The 15,481-nt window shown below is 40.0% G+C and overlaps 1 protein-coding gene across 17 annotated transcripts in view; it reads left to right on the forward strand.

The window, feature by feature from the left end:
• GIT2 (GIT ArfGAP 2) overlaps positions 1 to 15,481 on the forward strand; it is a 58,804-nt gene that overhangs the window by 15,888 nt on the left and 27,435 nt on the right. For 10 of the 17 annotated variants that reach the window (XM_044244056.1, XM_044244060.1, XM_044244067.1 and 7 more), the window contains 7 exons: positions 4,676 to 4,721; positions 4,860 to 4,865; positions 5,865 to 5,916; positions 9,819 to 9,891; positions 10,111 to 10,208; positions 11,228 to 11,339; positions 14,842 to 14,984. In XM_044244056.1, coding sequence (XP_044099991.1) covers positions 4,676 to 4,721; positions 4,860 to 4,865; positions 5,865 to 5,916; positions 9,819 to 9,891; positions 10,111 to 10,208; positions 11,228 to 11,339; positions 14,842 to 14,984 — 530 coding nt within the window. The remainder of the gene's footprint in view (positions 1 to 4,675; positions 4,722 to 4,859; positions 4,866 to 5,864; positions 5,917 to 9,818; positions 9,892 to 10,110; positions 10,209 to 11,227; positions 11,340 to 14,841; positions 14,985 to 15,481) is intronic. The other 7 variants (XM_044244057.1, XM_044244061.1, XM_044244072.1 and 4 more) reach the window with 2 other exon arrangements.

Below are 15,481 nucleotides of genomic sequence, written 5' to 3' on the forward strand. Positions count from 1 at the left end.
TTCATTTAGTAATAGATGGAACTGGTAGATGGGAATCAGTAAGAATATGGGGCACTTGGCTGGTGCAGTTGGTAAAGCATGTGACTCGTAATCTCAGAATTGTGAGTTCAAGCTTCACAGTAGGGATGGAGACCACTTAAAAAAAAAAACAAATATAATGAAATTTAAAAGAAGAAAATCAGCAAAGATAGCAAACTGAAACCAAATAATCAGCCATCTATATGTAGTTGACATTTGTTGTGTGCTCTATCCAACATTGTCAGAATACACACTCCTTTTAAATACATGTTGAACATTCACCAATTAGACCATATCCTGGGTTATAAAACAAAACTTAACCAATCTAAAAGAATTAAAATCTTAAAGAGTATATTCTCTAACCATAATGGAATTAAGGTACTAAAAAATAATAAAACTAACTGGAAAATTCCCAAATGTTTGGAAATTAACACAGTTCTAAATAATTCATGGGTCTAAGAGGAAATCTCAAGGAAAATTAGAAAATATTTTCAGGTGAATGAATTATGAGATGCAGCTAAAGCAATTCTTAGAGGAAATTTTATAGTATTAAATTCTTAAATTAGAACACAAGAAAGCCCTCAAATTCTCCCGCTAAGGTTACACCATAAGAAACTATGAGTTTCCAAAAAAAAAAAAAACTATGAGTTTTTTACTGCTTACTCATCCAAAAAGATGAGTAAAATAAACCCCAAGTAAGCAGAAGGTAGGAAATAACAAAGATAAGAGCAGGAATCAATGAAATTGAAAAAGGAAAACAGTAGAGAGAAATCAGTGAAACCAAATGCTGATTTTTGAAAAAAAAAAAAATAATAAATGAATAAATGTCTAGCCATATTATAAATAATACAATGCACACAAATTACACAACTTAGATAAAATGAACCAGTTCCTTGAAAGCCACAAACTACCGACCACCTACCCAAGAAGAAAGAGGTAAATGCATAATCTTAAATTTTAAAGAATCTTAATCTATACTTTAAAACATTCCATCAAAGAAAACCCCAACCCACATGACTTCACCGGTAAGTACTGTGAACAAGTTGAAGTGATATTGCCATGTAGCAATTCAACAGATAGGTTTGTTTTGTTTTGTTTTGAAAGATATTTATTTATTTATTCTACAGAGATCACAAGTAGGCAGAGAGGCAGGCAAGGAGGGGCGGGGCAGGCTCCCTAAGGAGAGCCCTATGCGAGGCTCGAGACTCGTCCCAGGACCCTGAAATCACATCCTGAGCTGAAGGTGGAGGATTAACCCACTGAGCCACCTAGGCGCCCCATCAACAGATAGGTTTTATGTGATTTGCTAGCTTTGCAATTATGATTCTTAGTGGACTTTTTTTTTTAAAAGATTTTATTTATTTATTTGAAAGACAGAGATCACAAGCAGAGAGGCAGGCAGAGAGAAAGAGGAGGAAGCAGGCTCCCTGCTGAGCAGAGAGCCCGATGCGGGACTCGATCCCAGGACCCTGAGATCATGACCTGAGCTGAAGGCAGCGGCTCAACCCACTGAGCACCCAGGCGCCCCTTAGTGGACATTTTTAAGTGTTAGGAATTCACACTCCAAGTTCTGCACATAAAATGAGACTATTCTACCAAACATTTGAAGAAGAAATAACATCAGTTCTACATGATATTTAGAAAAGAAAAAGGCAGGGAACATTCTGAACTCATTTTGTGAGGCTACCATTACCTTAACACCAAACCCAGCAGAGACAGCACAAAAAAAAAAAGCCCTTGTGAACATAGACACGAAAATCCTCAACAAAATGTTAACAGATTGAGTCCATATATATATATATATATCTCATATATGTCGTAACCAAGTACAATTTTTAGATGCCAAAACTAAATATTTAAAAATCAATATAATTTATCATATTAACAGAATAGGAGAAGGAAACCATCAATCTTATCAGTTGATGCAGAAGAATTTTTTTTTTTTTTAAAGATTTTATCCATTCACTTTACAGACAGAGATCACAAGTAGGCAGAGAAGCAGGCAGAGAGAGAGGAGGAAGCAGGCTCCCCACTAAGCAGAGCCCAATGCGGGGCTTGATCCCAGGACTCTGAGATCATGACCTGAGCTGAAGGCAGAGGCTTTAACCCACTGAGCCACCCAGGCGCCCCGCAGAAGAAGAATTTAATAAAATTCAACATTCCTTCATGATAAGAAAAAACTTAGCAAACTTGGAATAGGAGGGACTTCTTCAAGCGGATAAAGAGTATCTGTAGAGGGATGACTGGGTGGCTCAGTCAGTTAAGCATTTGCCTTTGGCTTAGTTCGTGATCCCAGAGTTCTGGGATTGAGCCCTGCACGGGGGTGGGGTGGGTGGTTCTTGCTCAGCAGGGAGCCACCTTCTCCCTCTCCCTCTGCCTGCCACTCTCCTTGCTTGTGCTCTCTCCCCCTCTCTCTGACAAAATCTTAAAACAAAAACAAAAACAAAAAAACTATAGAAACCCACAGCTAACATCATCCTCAGTGATGAAAGATTGAATGCTTTTGTTCAAATATCAGAAAAAAGGCCAGGATGTCCACTCCCACCATTCCTATTCATCATGACACTGGAAATCCCCCAGAATATAAGGCATACAGATTGAAATGGAAAAGATACAACTGGTCATAAATAAGATGGCTTCTATGTAGAAAATCCCAAGGAATCTACAATAGCGTTCTTAGAACAAATAAGTGAATTTAGCATGGTTGCAGAATATAAGGGAAATAATGAAACATCAATCATATTTCTATAGATTAGCAGTGAACAATTGGAAACAAGCTAGAAAAACAATACCATTTATAATAGCTCCAAATTAGATGCTTAGCTATAAATCTGACAAAATATTCATGGGCTCTGCATGCTGAAAACTACCAAATGCTGCTGAAAGAAATCAAGGAAGACCTGAATCAGTGGAGAGAGAACTGTGTTCATGAGTTAGAATAGTAGCAGAGTAGCGCAGCGGAAGCATGCTGGGCCCATGAGTTAGAATAGTAATGTGTCAATTCTCTACAAATTGATTTGTAAAAGTAATGCAATTCTAGGATTTTCTTGTGGACATAGATGTGCCAGTTCTGAAATTTACACAGAAAAGCAGAGGAACTAGAATGGGACCATTTTTGCAAAAGAATGTGGGCAGAATCACACCTCCCAATTTTAATTTGTGCTGTAAAGCTCTGCTGAACTCAAGACCGTGGTTATGGAGGAGAGACAAGACATACAAGTCAGTTAAACAGTAGAGAGAATCCAGAAATAGACCCACACAAATATTTTCAGTCGATTTTTTGAGAATTGCAAAGACAATTCAGCGGGGGAAGAACAGTCTTCTAAGTATATGGTGTTCTAACAACTGGTCATCTATATGCAGAAATAAAAACTTCAGTACCTTCCACCTGGCATAAAGGGTGTAACTCAAAATGGATCGTAGATCTAAATGTAAAACCTAAAAGTATAAAACTTATAAAGAAAACAGAAGAAAATCTTTATGATCTTGGATTATGTAAAATGTTTACATGTAACACCAAAGGCACAAGCCATGAAAGAAAATATGGGTAAATTGGACTTCATAAAAACTGAAAGCTTTTGCTCTGCAAAGGCTACAGTTAAGAAAGAGTGAAAAGACAGGCCACAGACTGGGAGAAAATATTAGGAAATCACGTGTCTAACAAAAGACTTGGGTCCAGAATATTTATACCTAAATATATAAAACTCAACAGAAAGAAAACAAACGACCCAGTACAAACTGGGCGAAGACCATATCCAGATCCCAAATAAACACATGAACTTGAGATGCTCAGCATCATTGGCTATTAGGGAAATGCAGATTAAAAGCACAAGACACCACTATACACCTATTAGAATGACTAAAATTTAAAAACCTGCCAAAGAAACTGACAACATGAGTGGGAAGATGTGAAGCAACTGTAACTTTTATATTGCTGGCTGTGAAACAAAATGATAGAGCTACTGTGCCAAAAAGTCCAGCAGTTTCTTACCAAGTTACATACACATTTACCTAGTACCTACATAACCTAGCATTCCCCTTCCTGGGTATTTATCCTAGAGAAATAAAGACTGATGTTACACAAAAACCTATATTTGAATGTTTATAATGGCTTTTTATTCATTGGCATGTGATCAGTGTCCTCCAGAAGCTACGTTGGGTCTGGCTCAGTAAGCGTTGTAGGAGAAGGAAGCCCCACCCAGATCTGCCAAGACCATCTGCCCCAGCCTTGATGGTTTTATGCTAATTGATTAATTTGAGGGTAAGCCACCAAAGCCCAAGGGTGCTCCTCCATCCCACATGGAGAGCTGACAAAAGCCCACTCTGCTCATTTAGGCTCCCTAAAAGTTTTCTCCATGACTAAAGATCATCAGTTATACTGAGAATGAAATGAAGTGTAGGATTAATGTGAGCACAGCCTTTTTGCTTAATGATGTCTGGACCTTTGTGCCTGAAGAAAATGGAAATATGATTCTTGCTACTAGCCAGGTCTTAGGCAGTTCGTAGTCAGTCTGACACTTCTGCCCCTTCCCCAAATAATTCATAGTTATGAGAAACTGCCGATGGCAGATGTAAATTAAGAAAATTATGGTAGTGTTCCTTTATCGATCTTACCAGTATTTATATAAACAAAACTCTGGCTTGATTTCTGTTTCAGATCACAAAAATGGACAGCACTTTATAATACCTCAAATGGCAGACAGGTAAGGCCACTGAAATACCAATCAGTTTTATCTGTCACTATTATTTCCTTGGTTGTATAGTGTTTAAGTGTATTATACTTTGTATTTAACAAAGCCCATACATTTTTCTCTTTTACGGCTATACAATTTGGAAATAAGACGGCTGTAAGTAAACCACCATGTAAAACTTAAGTTTGAAAGAGTACAAGTAACAGACATACTAGTAAAATTGGAGTTAGGGATATTGTCACAGTTTTAGCTAGTTGTGATGGTATATCGTGTCGATAGGTTGTATCACAGAATATTTCTGTATTATAAGAGAGGATATTCTTTGTCTATAACAGGGATTGGCAAATTTTTTAAGGGCTAGATAGTAGATATTTTAGGTTTTATGGGCCATACAGCCTCTGTCACAACTACTCAACTCTGCCAGTTGTAGACGAAAGCATCTGTGGACATTAGGTAATTGAAGGGCAAATCAGTTGCAAGAAAATTCTCTTTCTGGACATTGAAATGTGAATGCCATATAATTTTTCCTGTTTTAGGAAATATTTTTCTTTTGCTTTGGGGCTTTTTCCCCCAAACTACTTAAAAATGTAAAAATGTAAAAACCATGCATAGCTCATGCCAACCCCTGGTCTGTGAGGTTAGAGCCATAATCTGCCAACCCCTGGTCTATGAGGTTAGCAAAGTTCACAGCTGCAGGAATGAACTTGAAATCTTTATTTATCCAATTACCTTTGCACAAACACTGTCAAGAGTTTATGAAACAGTTAGCTGTTATTCCACATGTAATCTTGCCACTCTGGTTTTTCACATTCTGCCCTTTCATATTTCCTTCTGTCATGCTTTTTTTGATACTTCAAGAATTGAGACTTCTCACATAAAGGGCCTGGGGACGAATCATCAATAGTTCTTGTCTACTAGTTATTCAGTGATTAATTTTATCTGTACCATGTTGTGTGACTTTGATTTTTCTAAAAGGAGTTACAAATTCTTACGCTCAAAGTTTTCTTGCTAACTCTAATGGGCTTAGAATTTTTGGTCCTGACCGTGTCCCTGAACTGTTAATTAAGTCTTGATGCCTTGCCTATCTTCATGTTCTATAGAACTCATAAAAATGTTTTTTATTTATTTGCTTATTAGTTCTGTACATTTTCTTAGCAGCCTGGATTTGTCTGAATTGGCAAAAGCTGCTAAGAAGAAACTTCAGTCCGTGAGTATCTCTGTTTCCTAGTGAAGTTCAGTGTGGGAAACCATGCATCCTGCTGATACCTGTCCTCAGCCCATTACCTGCTGCAACAAATGACTTTGATTCCTCCTCTGGGATGTTATAAAATCCGAAGCAGAGCATTAAGTACTTAGAGAAGAGACAGAACGTACTCTTAAGTTTAGTAGATCTGATTTATCAGCTCTGCATCAGGTAATGGCGTTTTTCTCTGTCATTCTGAAAGTGAAGACTATGCCTTTGATGTTAGGGAGTTGTTTCTCCTGAGAGTTCCCTAGTTTCTCTCAAGAGTAGGACGCACTTTTAGGGATGCCTTCCGGTAGCCACCTAGGACGCTAGGGAAAGGCAGGAGCTGACGTTGGAGTTGTGAGTGCCGCAGATCCACTTAGCCGCCATTTGGGATTGGGCCACCATCGTCACTGTCTTTTTTTTTTTTTTTTTTTTTTTTTTTTTTTTAAGATTTTATTTATTTATTTATTTGACAGAGATCACAAGTAGGCAGAGAGGCAGGCAGAGAGAGAGAGGAGGAGGAAGCAGGCTCCCTGCAGAGCAGAGAGCCCGATGTGGGGCTCGATCCCAGGACCCTGGGATCATGACCTGAGCTGAAGGTAGAGGCTTTAACCCACTGAGCCACCCAGGTGCCCCCCATCGTCACTGTCTTGCAGAGCCCACGGTGTTCAGCAGAGCTTTTTAAGTGTTTGTTTTCAAGGACTGGTGGTCCTTCCCCAGGTGCATGCTCAGAGCTTGCCCAGTTCTGCAGGGCTGAACCTCCCTTCCATCTGCGTCCCTCTTCCCAGCCTGCCCATCTCAGCCTCAGTCAGGGGCCCAACAGATCAGCTTCTCTGGGCAGCTTCCTCTTAGTTTGATCCCCACAGATGAGGCCTCACCAGGGTGCTTCCCCGCTGCCTCAAGCACCAGATTGCCTGCCTTGGGCTGTTCTCATAGCTCTCTGGATCAGAACCAAGATTCTTAACTTCTTGTCATGACCTTGAAGGGCATCATCCAGTGCCCACCATTCAGTTTTTGCCCTGGTTTCCATCTGGTTCCTCCTGCGTGTGTGCACACATGTACACATGTGTGAATGTATTTATTCCATTTTGGGTTAACACTCTCCGAGACCACCTTCAGATCCTCTTTGGGAATCTTCTCTTTCTGCAGTGTTCTGCTTTCCGGGCTTCCAGCCCTTTTGTCATTCAAGTAGCTGAAATCTGACCACCTGGTGTAGAAGGGAGTTTCCCCAAGCCTGATTCTGAAATTGCCTCTCCCCTAATGTATAACTTTCTCTTTGTTCCTCTTTTCACAGAAGACCCTTTACTAACACTTCATATAATATTAAGTACTAAATATTACATAAAATGAATTTATCATTACTAGTATTTAACTGTGTTATGAAATAAATGTATTTTATGCAATTTGGTGTCTCTGTGTTCTGTATCTGTGGTTATGTGTGTCTGTGTTTTACCACGTTTCTCAAATTTAGGAGGTCATGGTAGGATGATTAAGATGACAAGCTTTGGAATCAGATAGCACTAAATAGTTTCATTTCCTTTTAATTAGAGTATATAAGCCAATTTTTATTTTAAATAATACAAACATTATTGGCAATACTCCAGCTCCCTTTGACTGACCTACATTTGCTGTGCTGAGAGAGCTGCACAAAAGTTGGGGTTAGGTTGGTCATATCTCCAACATGTGGCAGGCACTAGATAAATACACGGAACAAAGTTGAGTATAGCTCTCAAGAACTCGGGCTCTGGCTCAGACTGGTCAGGTACAGAGCTCATCTCTGACAAGCTCCTTAACCTCTCCGTGTCTTGGCATCCTCTCCTGGAAAGGGAGCTAATGATCAATGAGCGGCTACAGATCTGAAATGCTCCCTGAGGATGGACTGCTGTTATTACTTGTTGACCCCACCCCGTGGTCTCCCCCTCACGGGGGACAGCTGGACCAGTGCCACTGCAGTGTTTATCCTAAAATATCTCCCTCTCTCCAGCTGAGAGAAATAGAAGACTAATATGTTTCTTAAATTAGTAAGTGTTAACATTGGAGAGACTAAAACTTGGATCTTGTGTCTATCACTTGCTGGCTTTGTGACTTCAAGCAAGCTCCTAACTTCTGTGCTTCAGTCTCCTTGTCTGTAAAGTAGGATAATAGTAGTTCCTGTCTTCATAGAGGTGTCGTGAGTATTAATGTGATGATAGTAGCACAGTGCCTGGGATGAAAGCCTTCAGTCTTGCTGTTGTAGTTACTGAGTAATAATAACCTTAGCTTGTAGCCCCTTATTGGGAAGAGACTGGATATTTAAGAGGCAAGTTCAAGTACCCAGTCCCTCATTACTTTATCCAGCAAAAGACTCTTAGAGTTTATTTTCAACTATAAATATAAATTTAGCACACAAGAGAAAATGTGGAAAATGGACAGGGGGAATCATCTTCTTTCACTATATTCTTAATGGATTCAGGCTCAATATTTTGATATGTTCTGATTCTTATTTTATATGCATGTCATTTTTTTTAAAGATTTATTTATTTGATAGACAGAGACAAGTAGGCAGAGAGGCAGGCAGAGAGAGAGGAGGAAGCAGGCTCCCCGCTGAGCAGAGAGCCCAACGTGGGGCTCGATCCCAGGACCCTGGGAGCATGACCTGAGCTGAAGGCAGAGGCTTTAACCCACTGAGCCACCCAGGTGCCCCTGCATGTCGTTTTTTTAAAATGGAAGCTGAATCTTAATTATAGGATTGTATATCCTGCTTCTCTCACCCAACAGTCTACCCATTTTAACAAGCTCCTATGAGGTCTGTTTAGCCAGCCTTTTAAATTGCCACATAAAATTCCTTCTGGTCACTGTGTGACTGGATATTTACTGGGCCCCATCTCAGGGCCAGGTACTGTGGGTAGACATAAGGAACGCAGTAAGGAATAAGATTCAGTGTCAACTAAAAAGTGACAGCCACCAACCATCAGGATGTGTTTTTTTTTTTTTTTTAGAAATTTCCTCCTCCAATGAGTCTTTTTTTTTTTTTAAAGATTTTATTTATTTATTTGACAGAGAGAGATCACAAGCAGGCAGAGAGGCAGGCAGAGAGAGAGGAGGAAGCAGGCTCCCTGCTGAGCAGAGAGCCCGATGCGGGCCTCGATCCCAGGACCCTGAGATCATGACCTGAGCCGAAGGCAGCAGCTTAACCCACTGAGCCACCCAGGTGCCCCAGGATGTGTTTTATGAGGAAAAGAGTGCAGAGACCTGGAGCCATCCTGGTGGAGGCTTAGCCTCAACTGGACTGAGGAAGACCCAGCTGTCCTTCCCATCCCAGTGGCTGCCTGCTGGCGTGGAGACTATTCTATTGGCTGACACTGCACGGCACGCTGATTAGACAGGCTGCCATTTGTGGGGGGTGCTGAGTACTTTCCGGGATTGGAGGCCTGCTTCCTGAAGAATATAGCAAAGTGGCTTACTGAAGACTGGGTGATGGTTTCTGTAGTGGCATGTTTTACATTCTGAAAATGGCATGTTTTGGCATCTCTGTCCCACCATGGGTTTAGGATCCTTTCTATCTGTGGGCACCGACAGATGCTCAAGAGCAAAAGAGGGGACTTTAAAGGGTCAGAGAGTCGAGAACTGGACCCTGCATTTCAGATGACTCTGCCCTCCTTTATAGCACACCCCTGTCTGCTTGTCACAAAGGAGTGAGGCTGCTGTGGGAGGCAGATATTTCTAGAGGATCTGTACTATTCTGGAAATGTTATTGTCTGTTTGACAGTGGGTATTTACTAAGCACTGGCTTTGGATAAGACATTGGAGATTAAAGGGTGAATAAGTCACAGTGCCCACTCATTCTCCCAGTGTTAATCCTTGTCCCTTGTGTTCCTGGTTATTTTTTTTTTCACTTGCAGCTAAGTAATCATTTGTTTGAAGAACTTGCCATGGATGTGTATGATGAAGTTGACAGGCGAGAGACCGATGCAGGTGACTGAAAGTGTGGCTTTCTCTTACAAGCTTCTGTTGTTGGTGGGCGGTACTTCTACTGTCCTGTTGTTGCATGTTGTCGACATTTACTTTTGTGTATGTTGGTTTTGGAGTGTGCTTCCCCTAGTTTCCCTCGTGACGCCCGAGCTGTGGCTCTCAGAGAAGCAGTGGCACACTTGTGGTGATAAGGTTCTGTCTCTGGCTCTTTCCTCTGGCTAGTCTGGCTTGCCACGCAAAACCACAGCACCCTGGTAACCGAGACAACTGTCGTCCCCTTCCTTCCGGTCAATCCCGAGTACTCTTCAACACGGAACCAGGCAAGTGGCCGAGTCTGAGAAGTAACCAGTGGTGGTATTTTGGGAAGGGCTGATGTGGTATTTAATTTTCCGAGGCTAGGTATTTTAAATTTTTTGATTAATTAAAGTTAATATCTTTTACACACACACACACACACCTCAAGAAATTGGTAAGAAGAGCAATAAATGTAAATTGAAGACTAGAAAAGAATATAAAATAATTCACAGAAGAAATATAAATGGCTTACAAATGTGAAGAAATGTTTAACCTCTTTAAAAAAAAAAAAATGTTTAACCTAACTAGTGATCTAAGAAAGCAGCCTAAAGGCATTCATTAAAATTTCATCAATCAACTACTCAGGCTGGTAAGGATATAGGAAAATGGGCTTTCTTACGCTACAGATAAGAGTTTCCATTGCTGTAGACTTCAGAAAAGTGATTTGTTAACTGATTTTAGAAGGCTCAAAATTAAGTCCATCGTTTCCCATACATAATCCTTATTTGGGAATGTATGCTAGTAAAATAAAAATAAAGATTTATGCATAGTGATTTTCATAAAAGCACTGTATAAAATAATAGAGCATTGAAAACAGCCTAAGCCTCTGTCAGGAGGAGAAAATTGGGAAGGACTTTTAATTTTTATTGGTTAACAGCTATATATAATGATGGAGTTCCAGCATCTAGACTATAACTTTATCTTGAAATTTTGAATTTTCTTCCAAATCAGTAATTCATTACTGGGTCTACTTCAAAACTGCATTGATAATGGGGAAAAAAGCATCAGGTAGAAATATTTTGGTTTTGTTCACAAAAATAAATGCACCCGGTATTATTTAGTTCTCTTGTGTAGATGGTTCTGCCCTGTTTGCAAGGAAAATGTTGATGTGTGTGCCTCCCCTAGACTGCAGTGATAATTTGATCATACTTGGAAGTCTTTGCTTGGGAGTCTTACTCAAGTCTAACAATGTGATTGGTTTTATGTGAATATCCATGTGTATGTTTTCACATTAGGGAATATTTCCAATTATTTCCTCTCTTAGGGCAGACAGAAACTCGCTCGGTTTAACGCCCATGAGTTTGCCACACTGGTCATCGACATTCTCAGTGACGCCAAGAGGAGACAGCAAGGCAGTCCTCTTTCTGGTTCAAAAGGTAACTGTTTCAAGCTGCTAAAATTTGATTCTTTGGCCTTCTAAACTCGACACAAGTATTAAATTTAGAATTATAAATTAACTAAAACAATTATCATGAAAAATTTACCCTTTTGAGCCCTGATAAATTATAAATATTTCAGGGTTGTTAACTGCTATTCAGATTTGTCCAGTATGTTTTTTCCTCTTAGATCACCTATCTTCCCTATAAAATTGCATCCTGAAATTAACCTATAAGTCTGACTTAGGTCTTATTAAAGGGCAGAAGAAAAATCAGCCTTCTTGATTGATACTTCAGCTCACCTGTTATTGGTTACAAACAGAATTGAGCGCTAAATAATAAAATTTGTTACTATAAATTTTAGATGTCTATAGTAAGAATTATTGTGGTTTATGTAGAGAGCACCGAGCCCTATTTCCAAGATGCCCTGTTGAGTCTAGCTTAGTAGCTCCACATCCTAGCTCTGTGCTTAAGAACACACTCTTCTCCATCTCTATTACTATATACTTCTTGGTCTTTTTCTAATTATAGAAGTAATACATTTTTAATTATAAAACATTAAACAGAAGAAATACATACCATAAAAATTAAGGTTTCAGTTCATTAACTGATATTAGTTTGTTTTTGATTTTACTGGCTCAACCAGGAATAAGCAAATTCTAAGAAAATCTACTAAATTTTGGTGAAGGTGCAGTGATACATAAATTTGAAATCTCAAAATGTATATACTCTTTGATTTGATACTACTATTTCTACTTATTTGAGGGGAAATAATCAGAGCTGTTGTGAGAATATGTAATACTTTTTTGAAAACATTAGAAACAAATAATAGAATTACATATTTGAATAATGCAGACATTTTCCCCCCCAAAGAATGTATAATGACACAACATAAAGGAATAGATTAGTCTTTTTTTAAGTATTTAATGTAATCCCCATTTTGTAAGGAAAACATTTATACACATACATATGTACAAGTAAATATACTGCATTAAGTACTGTGTAAATACATAATCCTCATTATTTCAGATCACATATTTGCAAATTCATCTACTAAAACTTATCTGTAACTTTGAAATCAGCACGTTCATAGCAACTTACGGACATGTGAAGAGAGGCAAAAAATTTGAGTTGCCCAAAACTCATGTACCCGGTTAAAATTGAACAAAACATTTGTATGTCTTTTTGTCTCAACTGTCATACTTTTTAGGTCTGCTTAGTACCACATTTTACATTTTTCTGCATTTTGTTGATGATTCTGCTGTTTAAAATGGCCCCCAAGCGTAGTTCGTAGTGCTCTCTGGGGCTCCTTAGCACAAGAAAGCTGTGATGTGCCTTATGGAGAAAATACCTGTTAGATAAGTTTTATTCAAACATGGGTTTTAGTGCTCTTGGCTGTGAGTTCACTGTTAATGAATCAACAGTGTATATTAAAGGTGTCTGAACAGGGACACCTGAGTGGCTCAGTCAGTTGGGCGTCTGACTCTTGGTTTTGGCTCAGGTCATGATTTATTTTTTAAGGTTTTATTTATTTATTTAACAGAAAAAACATGAACAGTTGGGGGAGTAGCAAAGAGAGGGAAGCAGGCTCCCTGCCGACCAAGGAGTCTGACGCAGGGCTCGATCCCAGGAACCCTGGGATTGTGATCTGAGCTGAAGGCAGACACTTAGCCGACTGAGCCACCCAGGCACACCTTAGGTTGTGATTTCATAGGTTGTGGGATTGAGCCCCATGGGAGGCTCCAAACTCAGTATGGAGTATTCGTGCTCTGTCACTGTCTATCTCTCAAATAAATAAATGTTTTTTGTTTTGGGGGTTTTTTAAAAAAGATTTTATTTATTTATTTGACAGACAGAGATCACAAGAGGGTAGAGAGTCAGGCAGAGGGGGAGGGGAAAGCAGGCTTCCTCCTGAGCAGAGAGCCCGATGCGGGGTTCAATCCCAGGACCCTGAGATCATGACCCAAGCCAAAGGCAGAGGCTTAACCCACTGAGCCACCCAGGAGCCCCTAAATAAATGTTTTTTAAAAATGTATAATTGGGGTGCCTGGGTTGCTCAGTCCTTAAGCATCTGCCTTCAGCTCAGGTCATGATCCAAGGGTCCTGGGATCCAGTCCCACATTGGGCTCCCTGCTTAGTGGGAAGCCTTCTTCTCCCTCTCCCACTTCGTCTGCTTGTGTTCCCTCTCTCACTGTCTCTCTCTCTCTGTGAATTAAATAAATAAATAAAATGTTTCAAAAAGAGAAAAAATTTAAAAATGAAAATAAAAAATGGTGTGTAAGCAGAAACACACATAAAGTAAGGTTCCATATTGATCAGTGGACAAAAACATGAGCAAAGGCTGGCAGGAACCTACCCCTGTGTGTCCTCTTGGAACAGTGGTTCAAGATTTGCTAATTCAGTCTTCACACCTTTAGGGACCATATCAACTACAAGTGATAAAATGGACTCTTTATGTGTTTAGGAAAAGACCGGAGAGATGTAGACCAAAATAAATCAACAGCTATGATTGATTACCACTAGCTTCAAATTTTTTCTTTCTTTCCTTTTTTTTTTTTAAGATTTTATTTATTTATTTATCAGAGAGAGAGGGAGAGAGCACAAGCAGGAGGAGCAACAGGCAGAGGGAGAAGCAGGCTCCCCACTGAGCAAGGAGCCAGATCCCAGACTCGATCCTAGGACCCCGGGATCATGACCCAAGCCGAAGGCAGATGCTTAACTAACTGGGCCACTCAGGCATACCTCAGATTTTCTGTATTGAGTATTACTTCTGTAATTCAGATGATACATCCATTTTAAATATTAATTTGAAAAATTAAAATTCCTGTTGGAAATCAGAGGTCACCTTGAGTTAGTTGCCTCAGAGAAGTTGGAAGAGACTTGGATAATTTGTGAAATCTTTTATTCAAAATGTGTTAGAGCCTAGAATCTTCCCTGCTCCCCTGTAGGCCATACCTCCCTGGTGTGCACGTGTGTCTGTCCACTGGGTTGTTCTGTTTTCTCGGTTCTCTCTGGCAGTCAGGACTAAATGCCAGCGAGCCTGTTCTTTGAGCAGCAAGTTTCCAGGCTCCATTTTAACAGTGTCCTTACAGTGACATTACCTTGTAAACAAGTTACAGTTACAGTTGAATCACGGTTAATTTTATATTAGTTACAACTTTAGTTCCCTGATTTGGAACTACACTCTGTCTCCTGGAATGATGAGAAACTCGGGAACCTACCTCCTCGTCTGAGCAGCACTTTCATAAACCACCTAATTAATTTGCCCAGATTTGGTGAGTGACCCAGAGAGACGCTGAAATTCCTCTGTGCAGTTGACGTTAGGCCCTCTGTCTGGTTGATAACTTGCCCTGTAATGTTTACATTAGTGTGACTATAACATTGGGATTTCTGTCATTTTCTTTTAGTCTTTAAATGGCTAAACCCAAAACTCCTCCCAGTGGATTTTAGGGGAAAAAGGTTTTTTTAAGCCTGAAGAAAAGTTATTTGCTTCTATTGATAGACAATGTGGAGCTTATACTGAAAACAATCAGTAACCAGCACAGTGTTGAGAGTCAAGACAATGACCAGCCAGACTATGACAGTGTGGCCTCAGATGAAGACACGGATCTGGAAGCTACTGCAAGCAAAGCAAACAGGCAGAAGGTGAGGTGACACATTGCACACAGAAAGGGAGAATATGTTTCTTCTTGGAATCTTTCCTCCTGCAAAATAGTCTTATTTGTAAACCACTGTGAAAAGTGCTCTGGAGGTAAAGTTGGGTTTACTTCTAGCTTGGGCCAGCAAGGTAAATCGTTTTAAAATAGGGGATCCTGTGTCCCTAAGTTGATTGCTGAATCACAGTCCTACCTCGTTTGTGATTTATAAAACTTGTGAGGAGGGGCTGATGTGTTTTATTCCCTCAGTAAATGTTTGTCAAGTAACTTCTCTGGATCATACTCTCCTGAATGAGGCCCAGTCCCTTTCCTGTGAGGCCGCCCCCTGCCTGTTAGGAGAGAGAACTGCAGTCAGCGGTACAAAGTGATACATGGAAGCCAGGGGTAGGGATGTGAGAGGACACCCAACTTGTTGGCAAGGACAAGTGTTCGGGGGCACTATGTAAGTGTCTTGTCAACATGTGCCTTAAAGGATGCATGGAGTTA

This window comes from Neovison vison, chromosome 3, assembly GCF_020171115.1.
Source record: "Neovison vison isolate M4711 chromosome 3, ASM_NN_V1, whole genome shotgun sequence".
Classification (NCBI taxonomy): Eukaryota; Metazoa; Chordata; class Mammalia; order Carnivora; family Mustelidae; genus Neogale; species Neogale vison.